The 18537-nt window shown below is 41.3% G+C and overlaps 1 protein-coding gene across 3 annotated transcripts in view; it reads left to right on the plus strand.

Annotated features, from left to right (window-relative positions):
• Window positions 1-398: 398 nt before the first annotated feature.
• Window positions 399-18537, plus strand: part of LOC118431776 (probable global transcription activator SNF2L2) — a 27404-nt gene continuing 9265 nt past the window's right edge. Inside the window, exons 1-22 of one of the 3 annotated variants that reach the window (XM_035843101.1) lie at window positions 399-533; window positions 1173-1390; window positions 1544-1703; window positions 1994-2242; window positions 3084-3206; window positions 3588-3810; window positions 4233-4359; window positions 4746-4919; window positions 5520-5693; window positions 6389-6562; window positions 7153-7313; window positions 8610-8673; window positions 9350-9453; window positions 10308-10316; window positions 10907-11054; window positions 11963-12126; window positions 12588-12765; window positions 13052-13180; window positions 14076-14189; window positions 15240-15353; window positions 16431-16625; window positions 18140-18186. In XM_035843101.1, the coding sequence (XP_035698994.1) occupies window positions 1208-1390; window positions 1544-1703; window positions 1994-2242; window positions 3084-3206; window positions 3588-3810; window positions 4233-4359; window positions 4746-4919; window positions 5520-5693; window positions 6389-6562; window positions 7153-7313; window positions 8610-8673; window positions 9350-9453; window positions 10308-10316; window positions 10907-11054; window positions 11963-12126; window positions 12588-12765; window positions 13052-13180; window positions 14076-14189; window positions 15240-15353; window positions 16431-16625; window positions 18140-18186 (3014 nt within the window). In that variant the 5' untranslated portion in view covers window positions 399-533; window positions 1173-1207. The remainder of the gene's footprint in view (window positions 534-1172; window positions 1391-1543; window positions 1704-1993; window positions 2243-3083; window positions 3207-3587; window positions 3811-4232; window positions 4360-4745; window positions 4920-5519; window positions 5694-6388; window positions 6563-7152; window positions 7314-8609; window positions 8674-9349; window positions 9454-10307; window positions 10317-10906; window positions 11055-11962; window positions 12127-12587; window positions 12766-13051; window positions 13181-14075; window positions 14190-15239; window positions 15354-16430; window positions 16626-18139; window positions 18187-18537) is intronic. The other 2 variants (XM_035843102.1, XM_035843103.1) reach the window with 2 other exon arrangements.

Consider the following 18537-nt stretch of genomic DNA (forward strand, 5'->3'; position numbering starts at 1 on the left):
GTATATGTTTAAAGAGCTTTGTTTCTTGGTCAGCACTTGTAGCTCGCTGACAAGTCGGCCGAGCTAAATTCTTGATTTGTAAACGGGGCTTAAGGCCTGGTCGTTTGTAATAAACACTTGTTAGTTGTTAGTTGTTACAAATACCTACCGAAGAAATCCACCGACTGAGCGGCTACTATTTAAAACCAATGGCACAGAATTGAAGTCAGCCGATACGTAAATAGAAAGTAGTAGTAGTAGATAAGAAGAGCATGATACATTGTTTTCCATTATATTCATCTTCATTTCTGTCGTTATTATGTGACTGTAGCTGGAAGTTATCTTTCTTTACAATATTTACTAACATTCGTACAATCAACCTTGGTACAATCGTAGATCTTATTACCGCTTCGGCAGACCTTCGTACCTGCTCGGTGGGTAATCGTCAGCCTTCGGTAATTTCCGTGCAACGTCGGCTATTTCCGTGGATTAATCGGCGCCTGTCTCCTTTGGAAGGCGCAGTTTCCTTTACAAAAATCGCCGATTTCTAACAGGTAAGCAACACCATTGTAACATATCCTAGTGTGATTGGTACAGAAAGGTATGATTATGAAGATCAAGTCATATTTTGAGTTATAAACACGGTGAATGTTCACGAAATGAGGGTTTTCCGGCCCGCATTTTTGCCGGCCATGTCTGGCTAAACGCGTCGCCATGTTGGGCCTTTTGACGCGTTTGAGGTGGATTTTTGCTCGACAAATTCTATGATCGTAGATTCGTTCATTCAGTGATACCTTCTTTAATGATATAGAAAGATATTTTGGGTGCTTCTGAATGACGTTTTAGGGTTATAAGTGCGGCCAAACGCCCATTGTTACATATAATACACCAGTGCGACAACAAAGAATTTCTGCATTTTGGATGGGGAGGGGGGCTTTTATGTCAACAGATCGCTACAAAAAATTATTATATGCGCTTTTTTTTCGTGTTGAGCTTCATCACATGCTGTTGTATTCTTTTGTGACACAATCAGAGAAGGCATATGATGCCGTTACACCATTTTATCTTGCCAAAGACTTCTGTTGGTTGAATTTTTTGTTAGTGGGCTGTTTTGTTCTGAATCTGAATCGTACATACGCGGTAATTTTAAAATTTTAATTAACTTCACCCCACCCCCCCCCCACCCCCAACAGATTGTAGCGGAAGAAAACAACAGCCGCTGGTCAACATGGCTATGCCGGGGCCTGATGACCCCATGGGCACCCCACCCCCTCAAGGTCCCACAACTCCGCAACAACAGAGCCTACCCCCTCCACCGACCCCCCCTCAGGGGCCAGGACCTCAGCAGGGCCAGCCAGGGGGGTACACCCCAGGAGGGTACACCCCAGAAAACATCAGTCTACTGCATAAGGTGAGATTTACTCATATGAAATTAGCACGATTCTTACCACCATGGAGGTATTGGCTGTAGTTGTTACTCCTAAAAACCCAAAACTTGCAACTAACATATTTTCTAGATGAAATTTTGCCACGATTTTATTAAATTTTTTTCCATTCTGTCCAGGCATTAGACTCCATGCAGGAGAAAGGGATGACAGATGACCCTCGCTATGCCCAGCTCATGGCCATGGCCAAACGTGCCCAACAGGGGGGTGGACCCCCTCCACCCAACATGGGCCCCCCTCCATCCGGACCAGGTATGGACGGCCCAGATCATCCAGGGGGTGAGCACAGATTGTCTCGTTCTATCACTCATTTTTGTGTGTTTGAGAATTATGTACGCATGAGCTAGTGAAACCACATTTTTATAACCCAAACAATAACCAGTTCAGAAAGTCTTACTCTAATATATTTTTCTTGAAAATATATATCCACCACTTAAAAACTTGCAAAGCATTAATGGTTGTAAGTTGCCTGGGCATTTTTCATGAAAAAAAAAAAAGAATTTGGTTCTGTCAGTGATTTTGTTATTGAATTTGCTTGGAAAAGTTTCTAAGTTCTCTTTCCTTTTCAGGGTATGGCCCCAATCAGATTGAACCCCCTCCGTCATCAGGAGAAGGGCCACCACATCCCCCCTCCAGCCAGGGGGTACCCCCTGGGCCCCCGCGTCCCTCCCCCTTCAACTCGTCCCAGATCCAGCAGCTGCGGGCACAGATCATGGCGTACAAGCTGCTGGCTCGTAACCAGTCGCTGCCAGAGTCCCTGAGTCTCGCCGTGCAGGGGAAGCGGTATCCCATGCCGGGGCAGTTCCAGAGGCCACAAGGTTTGTCTTTCTAAACAAGAGGTAGAAAGCAGGGCTCTAGCCAGCTCGACATTTTTTTCCATCAGCCAATTCCCATTGTCGCGAAAACACTATTCCAGGAGTTAGAGAGACTGAACTGAGACCTTGAAAAACGGGTTTTAATGAGATTATCGTATGCGAAAGGGCACCGACACACATTGTCAACAATCATAACAATAGCAAAACAAACAGTGTGTGGCTTTTACGGCCGTGGACGGCGTCCCCAAGCAGCCTGTAGCTTCCACCAAGGAGCTTTTATCAGATTTTTGTCCGTCTCAGTTGACGGATTGGTTTTAAAATTTTTCCGTCACACGCAGCAAATTTCCGTCAATTGACGGAAAAACGGACGCTGGCTAGAGCCCTGGTAGAAAGTATCATAGACTGTAGCTGTCATCAAAGTCCAAAACAATGGCATTAAACCAATTTGTAGAAGGATATGTTATTACAAAATCTGATGCCATTTTATGCTAAGTAAGAGAACTAAAACTGGAACATTCTTCCAACTTCCAAGTCATATTCATGTTTTGTTGTATCCGAGGCCCATTAGTGCAGTACGGTTATTTTCTTATGACCAACAAAAGCTAGCTTGTTGAGTGGGGTAGATAATGAACATCCACAATGATAACATTTTCTTTGTATTGCACAGATTCTTTTTCCAACTGCATTTAGTTTAATGTCAGAACTTTCTTATATTAGTCATGCTTGTGTCTTTGTGTCTTACATCTATGTCTTTCTTTGGGTGGCTGCTTTTCTTTTACGTTATGCATTTTTGTTGAACTTTTGTTCTTTATGCGTTCTTTCCATTATTCCCGCAAATCTCTAGGAATGGGCAGTCCCAACCCCATGCAGGGGGGTATGCCCCCCTCGGGTGGGCCTATGCAGGGGGGAGCGCCCGTCCCCCCTCCAGGTGGTGCTGTTCCAAATGTGGGTCCCTGGGGGCCGAAGGGTAGGTATTGCTACACCCCCTATAGTCATAATTCATACTTCCCCCATATAGTTTCCCATGGATTCCTTACATTATGCTTAACCCTTACCCTCCTATACCTGCACTTATTGGAGAATTAATAGGAGAAAGCAACAGAAAAGAGTTTAGGTAACAAAGACAAAATCTGGAATGATTTCTACCGGTAACTACTTCTCTTAAGGTCTTAATTCTTAAACCCTTTACATTTGTCCCAAGGGAGCAAATTGCTAAAGCAAGAAATAATCAAAGGACCATCTTGTCAGAGATTCATACAACTGCTTACTGTTTTGTAACAATAGGTCAGAGGTCAAAACATGTCGCTCCAGCCAATGATATGTCTGGATAATCCGATTTCTCCCACAGGGCCGATGACCCCACAGCAGCAGCCAATGAAAATGCAACCTCCCCCTCAGCAGCGACAGCCGGTGCCTGGTCAGGGCGGCGCCCCCCAGCAGCCGTCGCCGGGATCGCAGGCATCGCACGTGCCCACAGTCATGCAGCTGCCGCCGCGCCAGTCCCGCCTGGCACCCATGGGGAAACCTCAGGGCGTTGACCCCGTGGAGATTCTGAATGAACGAGAGCACAGGTGAGGGTAAATTGCCTTATTTGCCTACAAGTAAGAATGTGCTAGTTCACCTTTAAAAAGCATAAACAGTCTGGAGGCAAAATCTTGAAAATAGGCATTTAGAACAGTAATAAAAAAAGGCAATGAAATTTGAATCACTTTGAAAACAGACATTACACATCTTTAGTAAAGCTTGCAGGTTACACTACAGTTGAATAACTGTTTAGGGCTCGAAAGACTTTATTTTTGTTTTCTGCAACCTGTGATTCATGATACCAAACATATGTTCTTTTAGCTAACCTTACCAGTTATTTATATTTCTTTTTGTGTTGCAATCTCCAATATTTTTCTGCACATCATAGGTGGGTATTTCGAATCCTGCTTTTGTTGACCAATCAGAGCACAATTTCCAATCTCAGTTTTTACCGATTATTTTCCTGTAGGATCCAGCAGCGTATTTCCCACCGTATCCAGGACCTGTCCAACCTGCCAGGGAACATGTCCGAGGACTTACAGCTGCAGGCTACCATCGAACTCAAGGCACTGCGGCTGCTCAACTTCCAGAAACAGGTACAAACACCCCTAATGGAAAGTGGTTCCTCCCAGATGGCTAATGTTGTTGTTCTTTTTCTCCTTTTTCTTATCATTGTTAATGGTCCATTCATGAAACATCCAAAATCACACTGAAGGGCAAAATTCTGCTCAACTTCCAGAAACAGGTACAAACACCCCCACTGCAAGTGGTACCTCCCAGATAGTCCTTTTTCTTATCATTAGTAATGGTCTATTAATAAAACATCCAAAATCACATTGAAGGGCAAAAAGTCCCAGAACTACATGTTACTTGTTCCAAATTCTCATTGTTAAAAGCCTGGGTGATCAGGCTGACTCAAGGTTTGAGATTATTTGTGTTCTTGTTTCATTACAAACACAACATTTTGTTTTTTCCTGTGTAGTTGCGTACTGACGTTGTGAGCTGCATGCGACGCGACACCACGCTGGAAACGGCACTGAACTCCAAGGCTTACAAGCGCAGCAAGCGACAGGGCCTGCGGGAGGCCCGTATCACGGAAAAACTGGAGAAACAACAGAAGATGGAACAGGAAAGAAAACGGCGGCAGAAACACCAGGTAGGGAAACATTGTTTCTTCATCTTACAACATACCTGGTCTGTTGCTTTTGAAATGTTTTAACATGAGCCAACTGTACAGTTTAAACAGTTTTGTGTACTTTGTATTGTATAGTGTTCACAATACACTACTCTAGCAGGAGCACCATGGTCTTATGCAACATTTCTATATTATTCTTAATTCTAGCATTCCGCACCCACCTGCAATTTATTGGGCTAAAGGGTATCGGAATAAAGGAATAAAGGAATAGATACTTCTGAATAATAAGTGCTTTGGTTGCTATACTATAGCACTAATCTTGTAGTATTTTGTCTCTCACCCACTCACTCAACTCTATCAACTTTTTAAAACTGCATGTCTTGACAACCCCGTCTTCTGTCTGTCTTTTGAGCCACTTGTACAGTTTGAACAGTTTTGTATACATTGTATTTATAAATTGTTCATACACCACTGTAGCAGTCGTATGATACAAAGACTTGTGAATAATCAGAGCTATGATTCCAAATCCAATACTGAAACACTCAACCTTAGGTGTTTTGTGTCCATTGTTATTGACTTTTAAAACTGCATGTCTTGACAACCTTGTCTTCCGTCCCGCAGGAATACCTGAACTCTGTAATGCAGCACGTGAAGGACTTTAAGGAGTACCACCGCACCGTGTCCACCAAGACGTCCAAACTGTCCAAGGCCATCATGACCTACCACTCCAACACCGAGCGCGAACAGAAGAAAGAACAGGAACGCATCGAGAAGGAGCGTATGCGCCGCCTCATGGTCAGTAAAATGTTCCTTTCCGACTTTCAAATACTTGATACCTCCATAAAAACAGAGGTGTTGTTTTTGGTTTGCATGTCTTGGTGCATGTGCAAGTTTGTTCTTGCAGGTCCAGGTCTAAGGTTGGCCTGGATGGCTGGAAATGGTGTAACTGTAGACTGGGTAAGGCAAGTTTGGCCAGGGTCCAGAGTTGTTGCCGCAGGCTTGGTGTAGGTCCAAAGAGTTATAGGAATGCATGAAACTACATAGACACAATTATGGGGGAATTGCACAATAACGAATGAAACCAATAATTCTCAAAAACTTGAAATATTTCAGGCAGGGATGAGATCTTCAATTTGTTATATTTCAACTTGAAAATATAAAAAAAGGATCTCATATGTTGAAGGGTCATTGCATTGTTTAGATGGAAAAACAAAGATAAACCAGCATTGTGGCAGTGACAGTAAGTATGTGTAGACAAATCAAACAGATTGAACTTTACCAAAATTTTCAACTGAATTGCTACACTTCAGCTATCTGATCCAATTGCTCTGGACAGAAGACTCTATGCATGTATGGTATCAGCAATGGGTTAGAGGTTGTTGAAAGTTGATATCCCCCACTCCTGTCTCAGGTTTATTCTGATGAAAAATAACAGAAAAATCTACCAACTCATGTGATAAAAACTATGATTTCTCCTCCCACTCTAACAGATGGAAGATGAAGAGGGGTACCGTAAGTTGATTGACAAGAAGAAGGACAAGCGTCTAGCGTACCTGCTGGCCCAGACAGACGAGTACATCAAGAACCTGACCCAGCTGGTCCGGCAGCACAAGGAGGAGCTGGCCAAGAAGAAACGGGAGAAGAGCAAGAAGAAGAAGAAGAAGGTGAATTATCACAAGGAAGCTATACCTCATTAATACAGCCTTGTTCGAAGTTTACCTTCTGCAGTATTCCTGTGAATCACTAGAAGGCGCACACACCAAAAGAAATGCACTTACACTTTGATACTGCATTTTATTCGCTGTCATATTAATGTATGTATGCATGCTCATAAAATTGCAGCTATGCTAGGCCATGATTGAATCAGTTTACTATTAACATGTACAGTAGTGGCCAAAAATGTCTTGTGGTCATCATGAAAGTATCGTTGAATGTACCAGATACCAAGATTCAGGTCCTACTATTAACATTTACAAAGCATTGTTTTTTGATAGAGAAAATAAGTAGTGTGAGTATTTAGAAACATGATATATTTGCTAAGTCTGCTAGTATCTTTTAATGTACCAGATACTAAGATTCAGGTCCTACTATTAACATTTACAAAGCATTGTTTTTTGATAAAGAAAATAATTAGTGCAGGTATTTTGAGCCATGGTATATTTACTTAGCTTGCCCAGAGTACAGCCTTGGCTAAAGGAAAAGGTCTTGAACCCCGATGTGAGTGTCAAGGTTGACCATGGATAATGTTTTGCAGGAAAAGAAGGAAGGTGCTGAGGGGGAGGGGGATGTAGACGAGAGCAGCCAGTTCAGCGACCTGACCATCAACGTGATCGAGACAGCGACCGGGCGCGTCCTCAGTGGGGCCGAGGCTCCCAAAGCCAGTCAGCTGGAGGCATGGCTAGAAATGAACCCTGGGTAATTGTGACTTAACTCTCTTAATTCCAAAGTAGCCATGAGTTGCCTTTGGATCAAGAGGTTCAGTGTTTGAATTTCAACTGTTCAGGCTCACCTGACATTCACTCTATTGGGAAATGTTGCAGTCCTTACGATTGGACATTAAGTCATAGTCTGCTGTTCAGTGTACTTATAGTACTGAGGGAATTTCCCAATACAATGAACCTGTAAATACTGTATTATGACATCTATCTTATCTGTCAAAACCAGTGGAAGAGTAGCTCTTTGGTGAGATAAACTGGTCGAGATCACTGTCACTCCCTTTGTTTCTTACTACGTGTACTTGTAACCAACCTTTGAACTTGATTCCCACTTGTGTCAGTGAGTAAAGACTCGTGCTTGTGTAAAGTCATGTAGAAGGAAAATATGTAACTGAAATAGCACAGTATTTTGGTCAATGATTATGTACTCAATTTTGCACAGACTAGGCAGCCTAGGTACCATCCAGGTATTAGTTCGCTCCTATTATAGGTTCGCTTCTGCTACCCGTCTGGAGAACTGCACATTCAAACTGTTAAATGGTAAGGTCAGTTAATGAATGAATGAATTAAGGAATGGGTTCTAGAGCACTCGTTCGATGACAACAGGCCCTTCCTCAAGCAGACAGTGGGCATTTCGGGTGCTTGAACCCATTCTTTAATTCGCTCATGTGTAGGGACCAATCAGCACCCTCATCCAAAATTTGGACGATTCCAGATGTTATCATGGTCGAAGTCCCCAGACAGACTAGCAGAGAAGCGACAGTATATAGTGTATGACAAAAGTCAAAGAGAAAAGCGACTGTTTATAGTGTATGATAGCTGCATGAGCAAACTACTTTCCATATGCAGGGCTCAAAATTCATTTTTGGGATTAGGTGCACTGGTGCACCCAGCTTAAAAAATTGGGTGCACCAAAATTTTTTTGGGTGCACCACTTAAATTTTAAGTAGAATGTCAGAAAAACCTAATAACAAAACATAGTTACATGATATCAAATTCTTAAACAAGTACCATGACAGACATTTTTATTATCGTTCTAACCCTTAGATGTCAAGAATATGATGTATACTTGTACACTTTGTTATCTTTACATACATAAACCCAAGAAAATATTTGGGTGCACCCTGTGCACCCACAGAAAATAATTGGGTGCACAGCTCCAATTTTGGGTGCACCTGGGTGCACATGCACCCAGTATTTCGAGCCCTGATATGGTACTCAGACTACAGACTTGGTGCATCCCTCTGTCCTCATTATGTCCATCCTTACCTGACAGGTATGAAGTCGCACCCCGCGAGGATAGTGATAGCTCTGAAGATGACGACAGTGGGGATGAAAAGGTAAACAAACTTTCTAACAAGGTCCTCAACTCAACTCTCAACTCTTTGCAGACATAGGTCTTAAGATAGAGAACTGTTGGAAACAATGGTGTCTTGTTTATTATGGTTTCACTAGTGCGCCAACTTACTTGACAGAAATGCTGTAAAGTTATGTAAGTTTGTAGGTGAAAGAGCTTGGGGTTCTCTCAAACTGTAGAATAACAATGCTGTGCCACTACGCTTCTAGTTCATTACCACTGTGCTACTTTTCAAATAGAGGGTGTTTCTTCCCTTATATCTTCATTATTTGATAAAATTCAGTAGCCCTCCTGAAGTCTTGACGTACTCTAAATTTCTGATGAGAACCCTGGAACTACATGTAGTTATGTAATGGAAGACAAAGCACATCGAAAACCATGAATTTGAAGCCACTTTAAACCTTGCTCTTCCTATAGTGGCACTGATTTTTTGGGAAGCCTGTTTCAAAAATTTACATGAGACTAGTTGAGATGCTTCTTGTGCATCCCTTGGAAGATCAAGGTCGGATTGAGCCCCTGTGGGAATATTTCTCTCTTGTCCGTGTTTTGACAGATGTGGGAAAGATTTACCACAGACACCTGGCAGCGCCCCAAGTGATGACGTGTGAAAGGTGTTGTGTGATACCGGTGCGTAATTGTTCTGTTTTTCACGATCGCAGGACGACGAGAACGAAGACTCGCAGTCTTCCAGCAAGGATGCGAGCGAGAAGGACCGTAACACAGACGGATTGGATGAGGAAGACAAGAACAAGGATATTATCACGTAAGGACGGCGCCATTGGTGGCTCTTTCTTAAGTACACTAACCAGGGTGCGAAATACTTTTTGTAAATGCCTGCACTGGTGCAGGTAACATAGACAAATTTTACCTGCACTACTCTGAATTTAGGAAGCATGGATCATACTAAAAACTGTTCAGAAACCATTGCTATTTTTTTTTTTTGTACCTAATAGGTTGTAACAGTCCATGCAGGTAATAACAATCCATGTGCACCTACATGACAGGACATTTATGTATAAAACCCAGTACATCCGGCAGGTTAGGTGCAGGTAGACACCAGAAATACCTACACAGCACTAACCTGCATATGTAGGTAGTGTTTTGAGCCCTGGTAACCATTGCATCATACATGGGAAAGGCACTAAGAGTGTGTATGTACATGTATGAGGACTTGTTGAAGCAGGGATGAAGTGGACATATGTTGTGTTTAACTAAGCAGGACTGAACAAAAGCAAGTTAGTATTATAGGTTTTTCAAGAGGATTGACAGGTGTCAAAAAGGATTGTCAGGTTTATTCATGAAGTAGTGTTTTGAGCCCTGCTAACCAAAATGATTACTTGGTGTGTAGATCTTCCAAAAGAATTGTCTTGGTCATGATCTTGGTGTATCACAGAAAAATACAGTCTTATCAGAGTTCTGCAACGCTCATTCACATGCAGTTGTTCTGTGTGTCACTTCAAGTGGTAGTAGATATACTGAGAAAAAACTCAGAAGTGATAAAATGATTTTTTTTCCTTTGGAAGATTGTAGCATCACTAGTTTTAAAGGTGTGCTGCAAATTCCAAATGTTTTTCATACCAACTCTCCTTCCTTTCTATGTGGAATCTTCAATACAAGGAGCTTTGCGTGAGTAAAGCACCTTTATGCATGTGTCTTAAAGGCATTATTTGTTGTTGTGATGTTGTGTCCCATGTCGTGTATATGTGACACCAAACCAACCAGATTCTTCAGACTTAACTTTGCTGTTTTTTTATCATCTTTAAGATGAGATTTACTTAGTCTTCATTGAGTACTTTTTTCATTGGGTACATTCTTGTGAACACAATTATTTCAACCAGGAGATTACATAAACAATTGTTTGTAAATTTACGTTTATGAAGGTTAGACATCCAGGTAAACAATATATTCAATTAGGATTCAATCTCTGCCAAATCAACCCCCAACAGTTTCTTTCAACATTCCAAACATCTGGCAAAAATGATCAGTAGTAATTTTTTTTTAAATGTATGGAAAATATATGCTTCCTATTCCCAGACAAAGGTTTCCACAATTAAAATTTTGTTACATTGTGACATACAAGTTCCAAACTGCATTGTGCACGTTGAAGCGTGCCCTATTTGTTCAATTTCAATCCATGATTGTTTTTTAAGTGTACCCTGTTTGTTGTATTTGACTCCAAGATGGCACCATGACAGTTGTTCCTGTGTTGTTTACAGACAAGCTACCCTGGAAGTAGACGACGAGTACAGTAAGGGAGACACAGAGATGGACTACCAGACGTACTACTCCATGGCACACGCACAGAGGGAAAACGTTCGCGAGCAGCCCAGCCTCCTCGTCAATGGAAAACTCAAGGAGTATCAGGTGAGGTGTCTTCCAGAGGGATGTTAAGGTGTCATTGATGTATTACTCCGCGAGTGGGTACCCTAAAAGAGATCCGAGCCAAAAAATGAACGGCTGCACGGACGCATGTTTTTAGCGGTGAGAAATTCCCTTTTAGCCAGCGGAACTGATCTCAAAAGTTAGATTGGTGAAAGCTTATTTTTAACTGAGAAATTAGCAGGTAAAGTTTTGCAGCCGCGCGCTAGGTCGGAGGTACACAGTCGTGGGTTCTGAGTGGTGCGGTTGTACAATAGCAGCGAAAAAGTGCCTTTTGTGGGGATCGACTAATCATAGTTTGTAATTGCTATAAAAAAAGTTCCTACGTATAGTTTACATTGTCAATTTTTTCCCACGATATAGGGTAAATGTGCTGGACATAGAATGAAAAATCTGCTGAAATTTCACGTAGCTTCATTATTAACACGCCCATTTAAACCACGAATTATGACATAGAAGTCTATGGAAAGAAGAAACTTATCAATGAGACCTTAAGCCTTTGGTTTTGTGTTAAGGCTTTGTCCCATTGTGTATATCAAAACCAGAAGACTTGCTGCTGTATTGTGGAAGGCTGCCAGGGGAGGGCAAAATCTTATTAATTCCAGCTTCTGTCACAACCTTCATCATCATCATCATCATCGGTCGACGTGATCACACATGTTCGCACATGTTTACACACGACGGGGTTATACCGCCCCTTATGGGGTGACATACCCTTTCCCTGGCTAATTACAAGACGGGGATGCGCCAGGTCTCCCGTCACAACCTTACCAACACACAACATAAAACCAGAGAATCTAACCATTCTTAATGACCAATAGACACACAAAAGAATGGTGCCTGAAATATAGCTTTCTTGATAAAGGAAATGATGTTGAGATCTCTGTCCCCAGATTAAGGGCCTGGAGTGGCTGGTGTCCCTGTATAACAACAACCTAAACGGTATCCTGGCCGATGAGATGGGCCTGGGAAAGACCATCCAGACCATCGCGCTCATCACGTACCTCATGGAGAAGAAACGCGTCAACGGCCCCTTCCTCATCATCGTTCCGCTCTCGTAAGTACCGCAGGGTTCTCTCCAGGGTTGGAAAAAACATAAGTTTTCTTTCTATGTTTGAGTTAGATTTGATTATTGAATGGTTTGCCACTAGTGCTGCTTTCAACCTATCACTGGATGTAGAGTAAAATGCCTCATGCCTGTTTTCAAGTATCTATGTATCTGGCACTTTGTAGTAGAGTATCTAAATATCTGGGTCTTTATTTTGGGGTCTTTACTTATCTGGGCTTGTTATTAGAGTACATGAAAAAAAAATGTATCTATGTATCTGGGTGTTTTGACCTTTGTATAGTAGGTACATATCTGGCATCTTTTGAAATAAAAAGTAGGTCGTTGCCCCATGGCAAAGGCAGAGAGTAGCGTCTGTAGTTCAAGATGTTAGGGAGCAGCTTGTTAACCTGTTTTATGTCTCGTTATTGTTTACCCGTTTCATGTTTTCTTATTGTTTACCTGTTTTTTAGCACTCTGTCCAACTGGATGCTGGAGATGGACCGCTGGGCCCCGGCGATCGTGAAGATTGCGTACAAAGGCTCGCCCCAGATGCGGCGCCAGCTGATGTCCCAGCTGCGAGGCGGAAAGTTCAACGTCCTCCTGACGACCTACGAGTACATCATGAAGGACAAGAACATCCTTGCAAAGGTGGGTCAAAGATGGGTCAGAGGTCAAGGGTGGGGTCAAAGCTCCTTGTAAACTGTTAAATGTTGCATTGAATCTTTCTTTTTCAGTACATGACGAACTATCAAGGTGCAGTGTATACTAAAGGTCTTGTTTACCCCTTGCACTTGCTCACAGGGTCTTACAAATTTCATCTAAAATTTTAGTTCAGCATGTAGCAACGGTACTAGTATGATGCAAGTCTACAGTTACCATTGGTCCTATGGAGTCCTTTTTAGATTGTAAATGAACACAATTTCTTTTCTTGCAGATCCGTTGGAAGTACATGATCATAGACGAGGGTCATCGGATGAAAAACCACCACTGCAAGCTGACACAAATCCTCAACACCCACTACATGGCTCCCCACCGTCTCATGTTGACAGGGACCCCCCTGCAGGTAAGCACTTCCCACCTTATCATGTTGACAGTGACCCCCTGTGGATACTGTTAAAACTATGCTTTACAAAAACAGAGATCAGAGTATATAACTTTAGTGTAAATACTGTAAATGCATTTAAGTTCGCGGGGATTTAATTTCGCGGTAGCGGGAAAATGGACTTTTCGCGGTGGTCTTAATTTTGCGGTAGCACCATGCACTGTAGTCTCTTACTGTTATGGAGAAATTTTTGCGGTAGTTTTAAATTCGCGGTGAAGCGGCCGCCGCGAAAACCACGAACATTAATCCACCGCGAACATTTCTGCATTTACAGTATTCTATCAAACATAAGCATTTCAATGATTCATTTGTATTTATATGTTCCGAAGTGTAATGTCTATTTATTTTCTTTGTAACATGCTTTTATTTCCTTGTATACTGGGCCCGATTGAAAACCAGTTTCTCTAAACTGAATAGGCTACCCAGGCGTTTGAAAATAAACAAACAAACAAACAAATAGACAGATGCTGCCTTTAGGCCGTGCTCGAAATCCTTTTTTGCCAGGTTGCTTAAGCAGGTGAGTCAAAAGCCAGGTTACGCCATGTACATTCCAGGTTGCCCCACTTACAAGTTACTAGTATTCTTCAAATCAGCTACTTATCTATTGTCTTTTCTTTCCGTTACTACTTATGATTTATTTTATCAAGAAATAAATACAAAAGCTTATGCACGCAGGTGGGAGAAAAGCAGTGTTCCTACTGCAAAATTTCAGTTATGCCAAGCAAAATGGTTGCGTTTTTAAGTGTGCAAGTGGGAATTTCGAGCACTGCTTTAGGACAGCCTACTTCTGATTCCTTTCCACTTGTGTCTTTCATGCTAAGATCTGAATGATAAGAAGATTTCTCCTGGTTTACAGAACAAGTTGCCGGAGCTGTGGGCCCTGTTGAACTTCCTCCTCCCTTCCATCTTCAAGTGTTGTGCCACCTTTGAACAGTGGTTCAATGCACCATTCGCTGCCACCGGTGACAAGGTAACGTTTCTGTTTGTGCTTTTTTACACCATGTAACGCTAGTTCACCTTTATCTGTGGGGTAACCTATGTCCATTGATTTTAAGAACATGGCATCTAGGGATTTCAAGTCGATGGATGGCGGTTTTAAACTCCAATATTTTGAAAACATTGCAATTTAAAAACACCTTGGATTGATATCCCTAAATACATTTTTTTAATGCAATGGATATAGGTTCCCCCGCGGATATAGGTGAGCTAGTGTTACTAATCAAGTCCTCGTTTTAAGGTATGTCGGTTGGCTAAATTGGCATTTTGACCTTCCACTGTTTTCTTATTAATGAATTAAGAACGAATGGAGCCGTAACGAATGTTGATAGATGGGCATGAAAGAATTCTAAATCTGATTTTTTGGGGCCAAATTGATGACGTCATCATTTTTATTGCCTCTGATATTATTTTTTTCTATGACAAAATACAGCACTTTGGTACATACCACTGTAATGAAACTTCGTTTTAGTTGCATAATGATGAGAGCTACAAACTCACGGTTGCGTAAACTGATATCTGCTAACGATCTGTAGTTATTAAGAATTAATTTTTTTAATTAGATGAAAACAAACATTTTCTAATTACTACAGATCATTAGTAGATATCAATTTGCGCAACCGTGAGTTTGTAGCTTTCATCATTATGCAACGAAAAACGAAGTTTCATTACAGTGGTATGTACCAAAGTGCTGTATTTTGTCATAGAAAAAAATGATATCAGAGGCAATAAAAATGATGATGTCATCAATTTGGCCCCAAAAAATCAGATTTAGAATTCTTTCATGCCCATCTATCAACATTCGTTACGGCTCCATTCTTTCTTAATTCATTAATAAGAAAACAGTGGAAGGTCAAAATGCCAATCTAGCCGACCGAGATACCTTAAAACAGATATTTTCTTGCAACTACTTACAACTGAAAGCAACTACTTTCAACTGAAACCAGTTATATGTTAAAAGACCACGCGTTAACCATTGCAAAGTTCTGGCTGAAAAGTGGATGTAAACTGTTTTCTCTTCCAGGTTGAGCTGAACGAGGAGGAGACAATCCTGATTATCCGCCGTCTCCACAAGGTGCTTCGGCCGTTCCTTCTGAGACGTCTCAAAAAGGAGGTAGAGTCTCAGCTACCTGAGAAGGTAAGACACAATTCTTCTCATGCACAAAGTTTGATTCGAACAAACTTAAGTTATTGACTAAAGTTATTAAGCTAGGGGACTGCCGTATACAAAAAAATTTGGCACAGGGATAAACAAGACTACTAGCCCTATTGTCCAGGGCAAGTGAAAGTGCTGTTCGGGCAAGTGCATGACCTACACCACTTGCCCGATCGGGCAAGTAAGATTTTTCCATTGATTGAGTGAAATTTTGATAATAACTTTTACTGTCGTGACATCAAGCAATGGTCAACAGAGAATTCCATTGCTGGAAGTGAAAATACATACACTAGTATTACAATTTTGGGCAAGTGAAAAATTGGTTCGGGCAAGTACATTTTTTATGTGCTTGCCCGATAGGACAAGTGAATTTTAGAAAACTTGTCCAACCCTGGATAGGATTGTTTTTGTTCCGTCTCATGATTTATTTATTTTTTTCAACCTTTATTTAACCTTGATACATCATTCGGCCTGAGCCATTTTTCAAGATTTCAAGGGTGGGGGAGGTCAGAGGTCTAAATACCTTCTAGATACAATGCAGTACACAAAAGATACAATTCAACATTCCATAGATACTTTCGTATTCAACATAATATCAGTCCATCTCATAGTCCATAGTTACATAATTTCTCGTCGAGTCAAGTTCTTAAACGACGATAAAGAGGGCGCCTGCCTCAAGTTCTCGATCATTTGTCAGGGCTCGAAATACTGGGTGCATGTGCACCCAGGTGCACCCAAAATTGGAGCTGTGCACCCAATTATTTTCTGTGGGTGCACAGGGTGCACCCAAATATTTTCTTTGGTTTATGTATGTAAAGATATCAAAGTATACTAGTATACATCATATCCTTGACATCTAAGTGTTCGAAAGATAATAAAAATGTCTGTCATGGTACTTGTTTAAGAATTTGATAGCTTGTAACTAAGTTTTATTATTAGGTTATTACTTAGATTTAAGTGGTGCACCCAAACATTTTTTGGTGCACCTAATTTTTTAAGCTTGTTGCACCAGTGCACCTAATCCCAAAAATGAATGTTGAGCCCTGTTTGTTGTTCCAGGTTGAGTATGTGGTGAAGTGCGAGATGTCGGCGCTCCAGCGTCTGCTGTACAGCCACATGCAGTCCAAGGGCGTGCTGCTGACCGACGGGTCCGAGAAGGACAAGAAGGGGCGCGGCGGAACCAAGACTCTCATGAACACCATCATGCAGCTCCGCAAGATCTGCAACCATCCCTTCATGTTCCAACATATAGAGGTAAATCTGTAACCATCCCTTCATGTTCCAACATATAGAGGTAAATCTGTAACCATCCCTTCATGTTCCAACATATAGAGGTAAATCTGTAACCATCCCTTCATGTTCCAACATATAGAGGTAAACATTCATGTTCCAACATATAGAGGTAAACCCCACTAAATCTGTAACCATCCCTTCATGTTCCAACATATAGAGGTAAACCCCACTAACTTTGTAACTATGCCTTCATGTTCCAACATATAGAGGTAAACATTCATGTTCCAACATATAGAGGTAAACCCCACTAAATCTGTAACCATCCCTTCATCATTCATGTTCCAACATATAGAGGTAAACCCCACTAACTTTGTAACCATGCCTTCATGTTCCAACATATAGAGGTAAACATTCATGTTCCAACATATAGAGGTAAATCTGTAGCCATCCCTTCATGTTCCAACATATAGAGGTAAATCTGTAACCATCCCTTCATATTCCAACACGTAGAGGTAAATCTGTAACCATCCCTTCATGTTCTAACATATAGAGGTAAATCTGTAACCATCCCTTCATGTTCCAACATGTAGAGGTAAACATTCATGTTCCAACATATAGAGGTAAATCTGTAGCCATCCCTTCATGTTCCAACATAAAGAGGTAAATCTGTAACCATCCCTTCATGTTCCAACATATAGAGGTAAACATTCATGTTCCAACATATAGAGGTAAACATTCATGTTCCAACATATAGAGGTAAATCTGTAACCACCCCTTCATGTTCCAACATATAGAGGTAAATATTCATGTTCCAACGTATAGAGGTAAATCTGTAACCATCCCTTCATGTTCCAACATATAGAGGTAAATCTGTAACCACCCCTTCATGTTCCAACATATAGAGGTAAACATTCATGTTCCAACATATAGAGGTAAATCTGTAACCACCCCTTCATGTTCCAACATATAGAGGTAAACATTCATGTTCCAACATATAGAGGTAAATCTGTAACCATCCCTTCATGTTCCAACATATAGAGGTAAATCTGTAGCCATCCCTTCATGTTCCAACATATAGAGGTAAATCTGTAACCATCCCTTCATGTTCCAACATATAGAGGTAAACATTCATGTTCCAACATATAGAGGTAACCCCCACTAAATCCCATGTTCCAACATATTGAGGTTAACCCCACTAAATCTGTAACCATCCCTTCATGTTCCAACATATAGAGGCTAGATACTGTAAATGCATTTAAGTTCGCAGGGATTTAATTTCTCGGTAGCAGGAAAAAGGACTGTTCGCGGTGGTTTTAAGTTTTCGGTAGCACCATGCACCGTAGTCTCTACCTGCCATGGAAACCACTGCAAAAATTTCTGCATTTACAGTACTTAAGATTTGAATTGTAGTCTGTGACTTATTTGAGTGTCTCAAGTGTATTCTTCCATCTGCATTGTAGTATCTTAATATCCAAGATAGCTTATATACTTACAGATATACGCGATTCTCACACATTGATTTTTTCCCCCCACAGGAAGCGTATGCAGAGCACATTGGATCATCCTCAAGCATCATCCAAGGGTGAGTCATAACTACTGTAAAGAGTTTGTTTGTTTGTTTGTTTGTTTTATTGGGATCTCCATTAGCGATACCACAGTACCACTATTCTTCCTAGAGTCCTAAACATAATCAACAAAAGTATACAATTGGTAAACAGAAAAGTAACAAAATCAACTGAGGTAATTTAAAGTGAACGTTAGAGATCATCAGAGGTCAAAATAAAATGTCAGAACTATTGTCTGGGGATTGAGCTAAAGCTATAGTTGTCTCCTGCATCCTCTCAGCAGACTAATGACTGTAGGTGAAAGTGAGCCTGATCATCCCCATGTAGATCATTTGGTAGATCCCAAAGTGAAAGTCACCAGTCACAAT

The sequence above is a fragment of the Branchiostoma floridae genome, chromosome 15, assembly GCF_000003815.2.
Source record: "Branchiostoma floridae strain S238N-H82 chromosome 15, Bfl_VNyyK, whole genome shotgun sequence".
NCBI classification, from domain to species: Eukaryota; Metazoa; Chordata; class Leptocardii; order Amphioxiformes; family Branchiostomatidae; genus Branchiostoma; species Branchiostoma floridae.